Source organism: Xyrauchen texanus, chromosome 2 (genome assembly GCF_025860055.1).
Source record: "Xyrauchen texanus isolate HMW12.3.18 chromosome 2, RBS_HiC_50CHRs, whole genome shotgun sequence".
Taxonomy (NCBI): Eukaryota; Metazoa; Chordata; class Actinopteri; order Cypriniformes; family Catostomidae; genus Xyrauchen; species Xyrauchen texanus.
This window is the reverse complement of record NC_068277.1, coordinates 53,462,328-53,478,320: the sequence shown is the minus strand read 5'-3', so window position 1 is coordinate 53,478,320 and position 15,993 is coordinate 53,462,328. Positions and strand designations below refer to the sequence as shown.

At 37.1% G+C, this 15,993-nt stretch overlaps 1 protein-coding gene across 1 annotated transcript in view; it reads right to left on the bottom strand.

Moving 5' to 3' along the window:
• pcxb (pyruvate carboxylase b) overlaps positions 1 to 15,993 on the bottom strand; it is a 299,005-nt gene that overhangs the window by 21,012 nt on the left and 262,000 nt on the right. The window contains exon 17 of the mRNA XM_052091332.1: positions 10,505 to 10,749. Within this exon, the coding sequence (XP_051947292.1) occupies positions 10,505 to 10,749 (245 nt within the window). The remainder of the gene's footprint in view (positions 1 to 10,504; positions 10,750 to 15,993) is intronic.

The following is a 15,993-nucleotide window of genomic DNA, read 5'->3' as shown; positions in this document are numbered from 1 at the left end:
TGTCATCTTTCTTTCACATAAATAGTTCAGAGCTCTGTGATAAAATACCACTTGTACTGTAAAACTGCTGTAAACTGTTTAACTTGCAGCATGAAGGCGAGATTAATTCCTTCACGGTAAAAAGTAATGGAATCGGATGGCAATATAACTGTACTTTGATTTGTCATATGTTACTGAATGATTGCCATATTTATAAACCATATACCAAAGAACATAATTATTACCATGGAATATGTCCAAAAAGTATGGTAAAACCATAGTAATCTTTGTAAGAGTTTTAAAGTTTTACAAAATTCTGTCATCATTTACTCACCCTCATATGGTTCCAAACCTGTATGACTTTCTTTCTTCTGAGGAACACACATGGATGTGCTAGGCAGTATGCTAGTCTCAGTCACCATTTACTTTCATTGCATCTTATTTTATTTATTTATACAATGAAAGAGAATGGTGAATGAGGCAGTCATACAGGAACAACATGAGGGTGAGGAAATTATGACAGATTTTTCATTTTTTGGTGTACTATCCCCGTATTAACAAAAGCTTTGATTACTCCAAGACTGTAAGGAGGTGAGGGGGTTAAAAAGGAGAAGAAAAGAGATATGAATTAGAGTGACATTTTAGGATTACGTTTTGTAATAGAGTCCAAGACAAAGGTTACGTGAGGTTAATATTCTCATTTAAATACAAAGCCTTAGACAAAACATGTGCAATGACTTTGAGAGAGCAAGGATAAAGCAATCACCCTAGAGACTCTGAGTGACTTTAGTGTGTGACATTACATCTTTTACATATTTGACAATTTGTAAAACTTCTTATGTGCTCCTATGCAGATAAATGTCAACTATACAAACAATAATATTAATAACTTCCACACCTGCTATTTAAACAATGTTCAAATGCTACAGTCTTACACTTGTATTTGTCTACAGCCTCATGTTAGCAACCAGAAGTTCAGTTATCTCAGTGAATAGTGTTCATAGGAAAATTGCAGTCTGTAATTTGAATACTTAACTGTCTAAGAAGTGAACTGTGATTCCACTAAATTAAGCATGAATGTTCCCTTCAAGAGGCATTTCATCTTGCCACAGTCATCAGAAGTCAAGGTAGTGTAGCTGGTGCCATGCACGGATTATCATACTGTGATAGTTTGCTTGTGGTTTGTATGTAATACAGCATGTTCAGTAAAGTGCAAAAGTTTTAGGCACTTTTGCATAGTGAAAATGTCTTAAGAAAATTATGCCATACATAGTGTTCATGTATCAGTTAACATCATTCAAATTCCAGTAAGCATAAAAAAAGCTAAATCATTATTTGGTGTTACTACATTCGCTTACAAAACAGCACCAATTCTCCTATGTACTTATTTTTCTTGGTTGTTGGCAGATAGGATGTTCCAAGCTTCTTGGAGAATTTGCCACAGTTCTTCTATCTATTTAGGCTGTCTCAATTGCTTCTGTCTCTTCACGTAATCCCAGACTGACTCAATGTTCAGTGGGGGTCTCTGTGGGGCCATGCCATCTGTTGCAGGACTACATGTTCAACTATTCTACTCTATTTGCAAATGGGAGTGTTTGGGAGTCTAAAATGTATATTACCTATTGACACAAAAACTGCAGAAATAACCACCATATAAATAACCACCTTAAGAAAACTGTTATGTGCCTAAGACTTTTGCACAGTACTGGATAATATACATATGTAAATGTATATATGCTGTGCACGGAATGCTAATTTTCTGTATGATTAGAATACTGAATGACCTACAGTATTACACTTGCCATTATGAGCAGTATACAACAGAGCCGACTGCAAGGAATACTATATCCCACTGCAATGTGCTCAACATCACCTTCCATTTTTTATTAAATCGGAAGCAATTTGTAACACAGATTTTTAGCAACTTCTACTTGACTCTATTATTCCTGATATGTTATCTGGATGTCCTTCAATGACTTAAACATGTAACATAGTATGGTCATGTGGCATGCAAAATAGGAAACATTTATCACTGCGTGTCACATACTGTACCACTTTTCAAAAATTGTATAGGCAGTACAGACAGTCCAAAACAAGGCCGAAAAATTATAGACATTGAGGAAGACCTGTCTCTCCAGATATTCAAAATAGTGGTTGATCAATATTTTATATATTAGTGAGCAATTCTTGTTATTTTACATTTGGTAATCCTCTGCTGTGAGTAATGTTCTCGTACTTTTGAAGTGTTGTGGAGAGATTACAGTCTTTTGCTGATTCTGTCTGACACTGCTTAAATAAATAGTTGCAGTAAAAAGAATTAAACTGCTCATATGCTTATGTCTAAAACTGGATGATATTATATCATGAACTAGATGTGTACCCGTAATACAACAGTATCTTGCAGTTCTGCACTATTGAATGAGGAGCAAGGATTGCCTTGAAGCACTCTGGTTACATTGAAGTGCTTCATTCTGCTTTCAGGATGCGCATTAGCGATTTTGTGCTGCTCTATATTGGAGTTTTCATTATTTATTTTCTTACTTTGATAGTTGTGCTATAAGAGCTTATTGTTATTAAGCATGTTTATTTGTTGGATATCTGTTAATTTCCATGCTCCGCTTAGGATCCGTTTATTCCTCTGAAATGCGTCTGATTGGGGTCACGTGAACATAAGGAAGCCTAATTACAGGTCCTTCTCAAAAAATTAGCATATTGTGATAAAGGTCATTATTTTCCATAATGTAATGATAAAAATTAAACTTTCATATATTTTAGATTCATTGCACACCAACTGAAATATTTCAGGTCTTTTATTGTTTTAATACTGATGATTTTGGCATACAGCTCATGAAAACCCAAAATTCCTATCTCAAAAAATTAGCATATTTCATCCGACCAATAAAAAAAGTGTTTTTAATACCAAAAAAAAGTCAACCTTCAAATAATTATGTTCAGTTATGCACTCAATACTTGGTCGGGAATCCTTTTGCAGAAATGACTGCTTCAATGCGGCGTGGCATGGAGGCAATCAGCCTGTGGCACTGCTGAGGTGTTATGGAGGCCCAGGATGCTTCAATGGCGGCCTTAAGCTCATCCAGAGTGTTGGGTCTTGCGTCTCTCAACTTTCTCTTCACAGTATCCCACAGATTCTCTATGGGGTTCAGGTCAGGAGAGTTGGCAGGCCAATTGAGCACAGTAATACCATGGTCAGTAAACCATTTACCAGTGGTTTTGGCACTGTGAGCAGGTGCCAGGTCGTGCTGAAAAATGAAATCTTCATCTCCATAAAGCTTTTCAGCAGATGGAAGCATGAAGTGCTCCAAAATCTCCTGATAGCTAGCTGCATTGACGCTGCCCTTGATAAAACACAGTGGACCAACACCAGCAGCTGACATGGCACCCCAGACCATCACTGACTGTGGGTACTTGACACTGGACTTCAGGCATTTTGGCATTTCCTTCTCCCCAGTCTTCCTCCAGACTCTGGCACCTTGATTTCGAATGACATGCAAAATTTGCTTTCATCCGAAAAAGTACTTTGGACCACTGAGCAACAGTCCAGTGCTGCTTCTCTGTAGCCCAGGTCAGGCGCTTCTGCCGCTGTTTCTGGTTCAAAAGTGGCTTGACCTGGGGAATGCGGGGATGTTTCTACTCCAGACTCAGTCCACTGCTTCCGCAGGTCCCCCAAGGTCTGGAATCGGTCCTTCTCCACAATCTTCCTCAGGGTCCGGTCACCTCTTCTCGTTGTGCAGCGTTTTTTGCCACACTTTTGCCTTCCCACAGACTTCCCACTGAGGTGCCTTGATACAGCACTCTGGGAACAGCCTATTTGTTCAGAAATTTCTTTCTTTGTCTTACCCTCTTGCTTGAGGGTGTCAATGATGGCCTTCTGGACAGCAGTCAGGTCGGCAGTCTTACCCATGATTGCGGTTTTGAGTAATGAAACAGGCTGGGAGTTTTTAAAAGCCTCAGGAATCTTTTGCAGGTGTTTAGAGTTAATTAGTTGATTCAGATGATTAGGTTAATAGCTCGTTTAGAGACCCTTTTCATGATATGCTAATTTTTTGAGATAGGAATTTTGGGTTTTCATGAGCTATATGCCAAAATCATCAGTATTAAAACAATAAAAGAGCTGAAATATTTCAGTTGGTGTGCAATGAATCTAAAATATATGAAAGTTTAATTTTTATCATTACATTATGGAAAATAATGACCTTTATCACAATATGCTAATTTTTTGAGAAGGACCTGTATACATGGGTTCCTTAACACCGAGTATTCAACTAGTCATTAAGACAACCCACCAACTAGTCGATTATGAAAATTGGTAGTTTTGCTCATTCCTAATCTGAACATAGTCAAAGATTCATTTCCAATCAGTCTGGCTGGACTGTCTGAAGCCAAAAGTGAGCATGTTGTACAAGGTGGTGCTGGAAAAATATTCAAATCATGGGGTTAAGTTCTTGTAAAATCCTTCATATCACTGCCTTCAGTGAGAACAGAGAGTTAAATCTTAGAGAAATCAATGGGTTGTAAATTGAGGAGAGGATTTGTTAAGTACCCAGACATAATGCAAATCTATTTCAGGCCATGCCATGCCACTGTCAGCAAAAGTTATAGAAGCTGTCAGGGAAAGTGTTATATAATGAGACCAAGACAGGATTAAAGGATCAAACAAACGCACACGCACATACACAAACAATGCCTGTCAGTGTCTCCTCTTACTGCTTTTCCGACATACATTAATTCTTCTTTATACCTCTTAGTTGCTCTCTGCTTCTATATCGCACTCTTTTTTTTTTCTCGTAGTACATCTACTCACATACACACAGATCTGAAAGTGTTTACTCTCTCCTGTGATATTGTGCTGGTATCTTCAGCTAACTGACAGGGTACATCTGTTTGGCCATCGGCATGGACAGCCAGTGCTTTGAACTCAAGAGAACATGTTTGTGTGTGTCAGTGGTATCTATCTTCTGCTGCAGACAGAATTAGAAGAGAGAATGTGTGTGTGTTGCTGTGTGCCTCAGCAAACCAATGGATAAACAACAAGAAAGAGACAGAGGCTATGTTCAGAAGGGAATACAAAATAGTTCCAAAGAGGTCTTCATGTGAATTTTATTATACTGTTTCACATGTTTTTCACCTGGCACCTTGTCAAAAAGAAAGCTACTGTTTTTTTATTTACCTTTTGCTCTGGTGTGCAGACAATAATCCTTTTAGTTAAATGCTAGACCATTTTAAATTTAAAGCATCCCAAAGAGGCTATTAAACCACAGCAATGTAACTCCATGCACATGACAATACTAGCATTTGCTTCCTCACAGAAATGTGAACCTGCCTAGGCAGAGCATATATCAGGTTTAGCACTTAAATTACGTATTTTTCGTTGGTTAAGAATATTATCCAGAATTGTGTAATGATTTTTGTTTCACTTTAATGTGAGTGATTTTATCATTTGAAAATCTAGCTGTTGTGCTATTAAAGCTCAAAGCTTATTCCCTGCTATTTTGAGTGTTGTTTGATGCATATCCATTGCAAAAGGTTCTTGATTCCCTAGTCCCAACAAATAACCATGAACCTTCTCGTTCAATGTTGGGTAAATTACTTAAAAATAGTAATCCACTACAAATGACTAATTATTTATCTAAAAATTGTAATCAGATTACCTTACTAATTACTTCATTGAAAAAAGTAATCACATTACAATTTACTTTACTTTTGTTATTTTTAACATATTTTCCGCTCAACAAATTCAAAATAATGTCTTTATTTCTTTCTTGTTCATTGTCACACACAAGTCATGCTCCTAGCACCTCACAATTCTAATTCACAAATACTCGTATTCTATATAAATACTGCAGTATATAAGAAATAAGCATAACCCTATAATGTAAAAAATTAACTGAAAGTCAGTAAATACAATCCGATTACAATGATTTAAAATGTAATGCATTACACTACTTTTTTATTAAAATGTATTAGATTACAGTATATAATTAGATTACAGTAACTGTTGTTGTTGTTGTTGTCTTGTTCCTCGCTTGCGAGGATTTGGGGAGGAGGAGGATGGTATGTCTATCTTTTGCAGGCTTGAAAGTGACTGTGTAGCCCAATCTGTGTGGCACAGACCTTTCCGCACTTGAGACAAGAGAAACCCTAGGCTGGTGATGTCTGAAGGGCATCCAGCTCCTTCTTTCTTTTCCTCTTGTTCTCAGCAGCTGCTCATCTGTCGGCTTCAAACTTGAGACTATCTGCATTGATTCAGCTGTGCCAGCCTTTTCTGTTGTTTTCTCTTCCTGGTGACACAAGTGATGATGGATGGCGAGTAGAGAAAGCTGCTTCTTGAGCTGGTCTTTAAAGTGCTTTCTGGGGGCCCCTCAATTGTGCTTTCCTTTACTAAGTTCGCCAAAGAAGACAGCCTTTGGCAGTCGCAAGCTCTCCATCCTTACGACATGCCCCAACTATCGCTGTTGGTGTTTCAATATCATGGCTTCGATGCTCGGAAAATATGCTTTCTCCAGCACCTCCTCATTGGAGATGTTCTCTTGCCATTTGATGTTTAGGATGGTGCGTAGGCAGCGTTGGTGGAAGCATTCTAGCAGACGCACCTGCTTCCTGTACAAGACACATGTCTCAGCTCCTTATAGGGGGGTGTCCCCAACCGCTCTGTATACCTTTAGATTCGTGGAGAGGTGCAGAGTGTGGTCTTGTCACATGCTATTAGCAAGGTTCCCAAAGGAGCTGTTGGCTTTGGATAGGCGTATGTCTAGGTCCTTGCTGGCTGTGGTATCATTGGACATGACACTGCCTAGGTACGTGAAGTGCTTCACTGCATTGAGTTTGGTGCCATTGATGGTGATTTGTGTAAGCAAACAAGGCACAGTCAACCGCAAACAGGAGTTCCTGGACCAGCTGCTTGAGGGTCTTCGTTGCGGCAAGCAGACGCTGCAGATGATGCTGTCGTCGGTCCAGAAGCGGATATAGACGCCATCTGTTATGTTGATAGATGGAGAATAGTGATGGGACGAGTACACATCCCTGCTTTATCCCACTGGAGATGGAGAAGCTGTCTGACAGGGAGCCGGCTAGTCTGACCTGCCACAACTTACCACCCTCATGGAGCTGGCAGAGGATGGTGAGGAGCTTGGATGGGCAGCCAAGGCATATTAGGATTTTCCATAGACCCTCACGGCTCACTGTGTCGAAAGCTTTGGTCAGGTCTAAGCAGGAGGCATAAAGGCCCATATTCTGCTCTTTGCTCTTCTCCTTTATCTTCCTCAACACGAAGATCATGTCTATGGTGCCCCATTTTGCACGGAAGCTGCACAGACTTTCTGGTGTGTTCCCCTCGGCAAGCATGGGAGTGAGCCTGTTCAGGAGGACATGGGCTAAAATCTTTCCAGTGATGGAGAGTAATGTGATGCTACTGAAGTTGGAGCAGTCTGATTTCTCGTCCTTGTTCTTGTACAAGGGGATTACAATTGCATCTCTTTGGTCCCGTGGGATGGTGCCGCTTTCCCAGCAAGCAGTGAACAGGCTCTCTAGTCTTGTTTTCACCAAGCTGCTGCCATGCTGGAAGACTTCTGCTGGGATTCCATCGCTGCCAGGTGACTTCCCGGGTCTCAGCTGAGTAATGGCCTTCTCAATCTCGAAGGGGTTTGGTGGGTGGTCACGGTTCAGCTTTGCTTCCGCCTGGGGGATCACGTCCATTGCAGACTCCTGCACAAAACCTTCTCAATGTGCTAATAGTATGTGAAAGAGTATACAGATAGGAAAAACTTCAAAGACTAATATACTACAATTTAGTCACATGATCTCAATACATAGCAAGATCATCCAAACCAACTGGATAAAAAAAAAAAGTAGGACTGAACATTAACAAAGAAATGTATTTCAAATCTGTAATTATGGATCTATCAGCCTACTGACTGAGGTGTTTGTGTATTGGGACTCTGCAAATGGTAGCAACTTGAATACAGTGGGGGTTAAAGGTGGTCTGCTGTTTAGTCAGTTTAAATGTTTCAGGTCTGTTTGTAGTCACATGGTCAAGGAAAGGATAAAAAAAATGCTTGTAACTTGTGGTCTGGCTCTTTTTTCCTCTTCCTCTCCCTCTTCTCTCTGGCTCTTCTCTCTTGGTTCTGCTCTTGGGTGACTGAGTTAAAGGTCATCAGGCCTAGACCTTAGCTCTCTCTCTCTCTACCCTCTCTAACTCTTTCTATTCCCCATTCTCTGTCCCTCAGGTAGTATGCGTACTGGTTTCATACATATATTTCAAGTTACAATGCTTTTGGAATATGGGCCGCTAAACTAAGATGAATCGTAAGATGGATTCTACGATCTCCTAAGGCTTAGGATGCTTTTTGGGAAACAAGGCTGATTCACTGATTCATTGAGTCATTCACTGAAGATTTTTAGACATTGAACGATAGTGATTTCATTTTAAAACCGATATCAATATGCAAAACCAATTTTTAATTATTGTTTTATTTCTGTTTTTGATACAATGATAACAAAATTGTGGAACTTAAACTGTTTTGTTAAATTCACTTTTTAAATAGTGTAATTTCACTCTTTCCTGCCATACTTATTTTTGTAATTAAAACCACACTTATTTCTAAAGGGTATCTACCAGCTTTGCATAAATCCAATTGTCTATTTTAAACAACAGCTTTAAAAGATTAATGAATTGTTCATTGGGCTAAAGACAACTAGTTTGCTAAATACATTTTCACAATTACAGAATCCATATCAAATGGCATGTTACCAGAATTACTAATAATGTTTTCGTCTGTCTTTTATAGCAGCTGCCAAAAACCCCCATTATTTTGCCATTTTTAGACACATATATTGTTTATTGTGACACGTTGACCCCATGATTTGCTATGCTTTTACACAAAACGTACATTCAAACGGTGTGGCAGAGATAATTAATTACTGTCCACATAGCTGTAATTACGTAGATGATGGTTAATGGTAAAATAAACATTATATAGTAAATGAATAAATGTTATTATAATTAGGGAGTTTAAAACAAGTGTATTTTGTTAAAAGCTTATCTGGCTTCATTCGGTGACCATTCTGTTGGAATATGCTTGCATTAATGTGGTGAATGGCAAATTTAGAAGACTAATGAGCATAGGCAACAGACTATTAATTTAAACTGTTTTATTTCCAACATGCACACTCCCAAGGCTCTTTCGATTTAATTAATGTAAAGGAACATTATGTCTTTGGAATTTTGTCTTGCACTATGTGAGTTTGTCTCTGTTTCTTAGCATTAAGCTAGTTACTATGAAAAAAGTTTATTAATTCAAGCAATACATTGCTAAAGCAAGTTACTTTACATGTGGACATTATTGTTTCCCCTCACACGCAGTGCCACAGGGCGGTATTGCATGCAATTCTTAAAACAACTACTACATGGAATCATTTATCAGTGGATCCGATATTACAAAAACGATAAAATGCTTGAATGTTATATATATATATATATATATTATAAAAATAATAATAAAAATAAAAAAAACCGTTCAAAAGTCATTTGCTCGCGAATCGGACGCTGTGTTTTTAACTGTAGCCTGCGAAGACAAGTCAATAGAAAGATATTTTTCTTGCCATTATTTTGCGATATATTTTCTTATCTCATTGAATTTGGATAAAATTTCTACACAAAATTAATTATGCTGGAAACTGGTGCAGGAAACACTGTATGAGAGAAAGACCAGACAAGGAGTGTGAATTGAATAACAATGGCATGCAGATGCACTGGAGGTAAACAGAACTTTTGTTAGGAGAACACTGATAATTGATTGCATTGAGTGGAAGGCTGAAGCGAGTGATGTATGCCAGATACATTTCACTTGATTAGTTAATTTGGCCTTAGGGGGCGGGGGCAGCAATGCAGAGCTTGGCACTGGCAGGTGACATTGACTGCAGGTAATGGGCTATGTGGCTGACATCTAATCTGATAACCAGAACACTCACTATCACACCCTTCACAGACTTCACACACACACAGACACACACACACACAGACACACACACGTGGCAGAAGTTGTTCTTATATTAGTTGAAGCGATGATGGGCTGATGTTCTGCCACCCTACAGCATGCTGACTAAGAAATGGCCATCAAGAGTCTGCAAAAATTAAGGTCTCTTGTTTCCAAATAAATCTTTTTAGCATCTGTTCGAATTAAAATAATTACACAGGAAAGAATGATGTGTCCTTGCAATGTAATTATGTAATCAGTAATAGCCCAAATGCAAAATTTAGGATAAGGATTGTAGCAAATTTGTTTATATTTTAAAATACTTGTTAGGTCTTAAACAACAGAACAGATAAAAAATTTTAATTAAACAGATTAGGCTGTGACTATAAACTTGGAATTTAAATGACAGCAAATCCAGTAGAATAGAGAAAAGTCACTTTATTCAATGGCCTTCAAGAACACATTTCAATATGTGGAGCATGGCAGGAGGAGAAAGGGACAGAGAAATTGAAAGAGATATTTGGATGTCTTACTTTGATAAGATCTCCCAACAGTTTGTTGGCTTCAATGTAGGCTTTCTTCACCTCTTTGAACTTATTACCGAGGCCCATGCTGTGGGCCTGGAAGTGAAGGTTGGTGTACTGGCCCCCTGGGATCTCATTTTCATAAACATCTGCATTACCAGATTTCATGGTGGCAGTGCAGTCGAAGGGAGCATACAGACCACGAGCCACTTCCCAGTACTCACTGTAGTCAAAGACCTTGTCCAAAGAAACACCTGCAAAATACAGATGACAAATGTGTGGAAAATAATTTATAGCTTGTATGCCAATTATAAAAATGTTCACTGTAAAAATGTGCCAGATAACTTAAAATGTGCTTAATGTGGTAGCATTTAAATGTACTGGTTTTATTCAAGTCAAAGATATGATTTAATATTGACTGATTCAATCCGCTCAGGGCTTGACATTAACACCCGCCAACCCACCAAATTCGGGTAGAAATCGGCAGTGGCGGGTGACTTTTGGAGGGTGGCCACAGCCGAATCAAACTTAATTGTATTCATCCTGCTTTCAGTGCATTATAAGCTCTAAATATGCCTCTCATAACTTACACACACATCTGTGCTGGAGAATGAAGTGTGATTTCATGCGAACTGCATGCTCCAGAGCCAGAGCTCTGGGACAGCGCAGAGAGAAACTGGCATTATTGAGTAAAGCTTTACTCGATATTGCAGTGGCCGGCTGAGACCACAAAACGTATCTGACCCATTTGAATTCTACTGAGAACCTTCTACTTTAAGGTGCTATATTGTGGAAATAGAATCTTTAATCATTAGGCTTGTGTCCTGCTGAACTCATATCATTCTTGTTCAAATAAAATGACCAAAACAAATGCATGCGGCTAGTCTGCAATTAGTTTTATCACTTTTGTGGGGTGGGGGATTTTAGCTAGTGAAAAATGCTGACAGCTAGTGACTTTGGAATACCACTAACCACTATGGCTGGTGAGCCAAAAAGTTAATGTACCCAATTACATTACATTACAAAAGTAATTTTTAGATCAACAAAAGGATAGTGTTCAAGTTTGGGATAAGCTTAGATTTAGGCTTTGGTGTGGTGAAAATGAAATGCTGCATCCTAGCTGCTCTACCCTTGTCATGGCAGTCTTGAATACAGTTGGCTGTACAAAACAATTACCACAGTTACTGTGCAGTGCGAGGGTTGCACTAAATGGTTAAACACATGCAGTGAAGAAAAGACATCATAAAAAAGATCAATGACAACCAAGTATGCAAATATAACAATAACATAATTAATGATGTGCTGCCTTTCATTAAACTAATCATCATCACAGTTCATTTTCATTAATAGTAATAATAATTCTTCCTCCAAGTAATATAGTTCATTAGCCTAACTGTAGGCCATTTACAGTTGCCAAGTAACACAGCAACTTGATATAGAATTCTGCATAAATATAGAATTAAATTAGGTTACAGGTGTGCATACTGTGTATCAATTATTTTCCATGGCTTAGAACATGTCTCCAACTTGAGATGTTACAGCCAGAACTATCCATTTTATGATTTGAAGTTAAAAATACACTTTCCCAAACTATTGAATTTAAAATCTGTTTAAAAAGACACTGACTGCTCAGAGTAATTAGTAAGTTGTCTTCGAAACTGAGGAAAGGCAGAAATGCTGTAAGTATCAGTTTAGGTAAATTAATCACCCTGTCCTTTCAGATCCCATTAAGCGATAATGATGGCAGCACAGTCTGTCTCTCTTTTGCTAAGGATATTTGATTGACAGACACTTTTGCTGTCCTAATCTGACACTTCTCAAAAAGCACCATCAATCCATCAATAATGCGCCATAAAGCTAGAATGTAGTAATCAATGTTGATTTAATTAAGCCTGATACCATGAAAGCCATCTTTCCAGTCTGCAGGCCACACAGACAAGCACGCAAACATTAACACAATCATATGGCATCAGTGTTAAGCCCCCTGCTATGATTATACTGTCGTTGCATTTGCATCACTCCGACCTTGCAATAGTAACAAACCCATTAAGTGATGTCAATGTCACTACAGCAGATAAATGCCTCTAAAACCCGCCTAGAGGCATTATTGAGTGTGTATTTGTGTGTGCATGGGTGTTTCTATGAGAGAGAAAATGTCACAGAGACCTGCTGCTGGACACTTTTAGGGGATGAACTCAAAGCATCAGCTATAAATGACAGCACTATTCAACCTAACATTTTAAAGTTAACTATATTTAAATTATTATATGATAAAAATTGCCCAATTAAAATATATAATAGGAAACAAAAACAAAATGATAGACCGTGGATTTCCAAGGATTACAAAACGCCTGTAAAAAGAAAAATACACTTTATAGAGAATTCATAAAACACAGAACTATAGAGACCGAAAATAAATATAAGAAATATAAGAATAAGTTAACCAGTATTATGAGAACTTGTAAGAAAGAATATTACACAAAACTATTAGATAAGAATAAAAACAATATTAAAGGTATGTGGAACATTTTAAATAATATTATTAAAAATAATACTAGACAGGCTACTTATCCCCATTACTTTATTGATAATGATAAAAATATCAATAATATGGAGGATGTGGTTAATGATTTCAATAATTTTTTTGCAAACGTGGGACCAAACTTAACTAAACAAATCCCAGTTCCACAAACATTAGAAAGTAGATATAATAACTTAATAGAAAGAAATCCCAGTTCAATATTTCTGACAGCAGTTGATGAAAAAGAAATAATAGATATTGTTAAAGGATGCAAAAACAAACCATCCACTGATCATGATGGAATAGACATAAAAATTATACAAAAAGTAATAGAGGGGATCGCCAAACTACTAACGACTATCTGCAATTTATCATTTCTAACCGGTCAATTTCCAACAAAAATGAAAATAGCAAAAGTCATTCCTCTATACAAAACTGGAAATAAACACCACTTCACAAATTACAGGCCTGTCTCTCTACTGCCACAATTTTCAAAAATTTTAGAAAAACTATTTAACAACAGATTAGAGATATTCATCGATACAAATAAACTACTCACTGACAGCCAATATGGATTTAGAAAAAATAGTTCAACATCACTAGCACTAACGGAACTCATTGAAGAAATCACAAACTCCACAGACAAAAAGAAATATGCAGTTGGGGTATTCATTGATTTAAAAAAAGCATTTGATACAATAAATCATGAAATATTAATCAGGAAACTGGAACGAATTGGGATCGGGGGGTAGTTCTAAACTGGGTAAGTAGTTATCTGAGAGACAGAGAACAATTTGTGAAGATGGGAGATTATTCATCTGAATGTCTGGGCATGACTTGTGGTGTCCCCCAGGGGTCAGTGTTGGGACCAAAGTTGTTTTTATTATACATCAATGATATTTGTAAAGTATCTGAAGTATTGAATTTTGTATTATTTGCTGATGATACAAACATATTTGGTTCAGGGGACAGCTTACAGCAACTCTTGGAATTAATCACTTCAGAATTCAAGAAAATAAAACAATGGTTTGACATAAATAGGTTATCAATAAATTTGAGTAAAACTACATTTATGGTATTCGGAACTAGTAAGTCAAATCATCAAGCACAGATACAGATAGAGGGTGTTAAAATAGAAAGAGTACATGAAAATAAATTCCTTGGAGTGATCATAGATGAGAAGATTTGCTGGAAGCTTCACATAAAATACATCAAAACCAAACTGTCCAAAACTACTGCAGTCCTAGCAAGAGCTAAGCACATACTGGAGCTTAAATCACTTCGCATTTTGTACTGTTCATTATTGTTACCTTATTTGAATTATTGTGTAGAGGTTTGGGGAAGCATTTATCTACATTCACTACAGCCACTAGTTATAATGCAAAAAAGAGTCATGAGAATCTTTCACAACGTTGGATTTCGTGATCACACAAATGTATTATTTTTGCAGTCTAAATTGTTAAAAATTCAAGATCTAATCGAATACCAAATTGCAGTATTCATGTTCAAAGCAAGAAATAGCCTATTGCTTGGGAATATACAAAAGATGTTTTCTGAGAGGGAGGGAGAGTACAATTTAAGAGGAAGGGGAAATTTTAAGAATAATAGATTTAGAACAACAAGGAAAAGATTGTTTATCAATTTGCGGGGTTAAATTGTGGAATAAACTAAATGATCAACTAAAGCAATGCTAAAACATATTCCTATTTAAAAAAATGTATAGAGAAATTATTTTCAAGAGGTATCAAGAAGCACTGTAGTGAAAGTAGGAGTGCTCCATTGTTTGTTGTTTTTCTTTGTTTGTTTGCTTTGTTATTTTTGGTTGTTTTTTTTTTCTTTCTTTTTTTGCTGCTTGAATAAGTACAAAATTGAGGTTAGAGAAATACATACTTGTCAGTGGTCACAATGATGTGTATGTGGGTATGCATGTGTATGTATGTGTATGTATATATACATATGTATGTGTATATGTGTATGTGTATATATATATATATATATATATATGTGTATGGATGTATAGAACAATATGATAATAATAATATAAAAATTGTAAATTGAATGACTGTAAGAATTAAGGGGGTAGGAGTATATAAGTTTTACTTCTTCCTACTCCTTTTCACACATGTAATAGAAGTATGTCAACAGGAAAGAAGTATATATATTTTTTTGCTGCTCATTTGTTTTGTTTTTCTTTCTCTTATGTTTTTAAACATTGTTTTATATTTTTATATACTTTCTTTTCCATGTTCGAAATAAAGATTTCAAATCAAATCAAAATAAAAAAAAAATCAAAGTTGCTGCAAGCGAATTCTGTGGAAAATTGCTAAAATTAAATTGCTAAAAATAATAAACTAATAAAGTACATAAAAGTACATGCTATACAGTGCATCCGGAAAGTATTCACACTGCTTCACTTTTTCCACATTTTGTTATACAGCCTTATTCCAAAAGGGATTAAATTAATTATTTTCCTGTGAAAGAAGTTTGTTTGAAATCTTTGCAAATTTATTAAAAATTAAAAACAAAACAAAAAAAAAAATCACATGTACATAAGTATTCACAGCCTTTGCTCAATAATTTGTTGAAGCACCTTTGGCACCAATTACAGCCTCAAGTCTTTTTGTGTATGAAGCTTGGCACACCTATTTTTGGGCAGTTTCTCCCATTCTTCTTTGCAGGACCTCTCAAGCTCCATCAGGTTGGATGGGAAGTGTTGGTGCACAGCCATTTTCAGATCTCTCCAGAGATGTTCAATTGGGTTCAAGTCAGGGCTCTGGCTGAACCACTCAAGGACATTCACAGAGTTGTCCCGTAGCCACTCCTTTGTTATCTTGTTATCTTAGGGTTGTTGTCCTGTTGGAAGATGAACCTTCGCCCCATTTTGAGGTCCAGAGTGCTCTGGATCAGATTTTCATCAAGGATGTCTCTGTACATTGCTGCATTCATCTTTCCCTCGATCCTGACTAGTCTCCCAGTT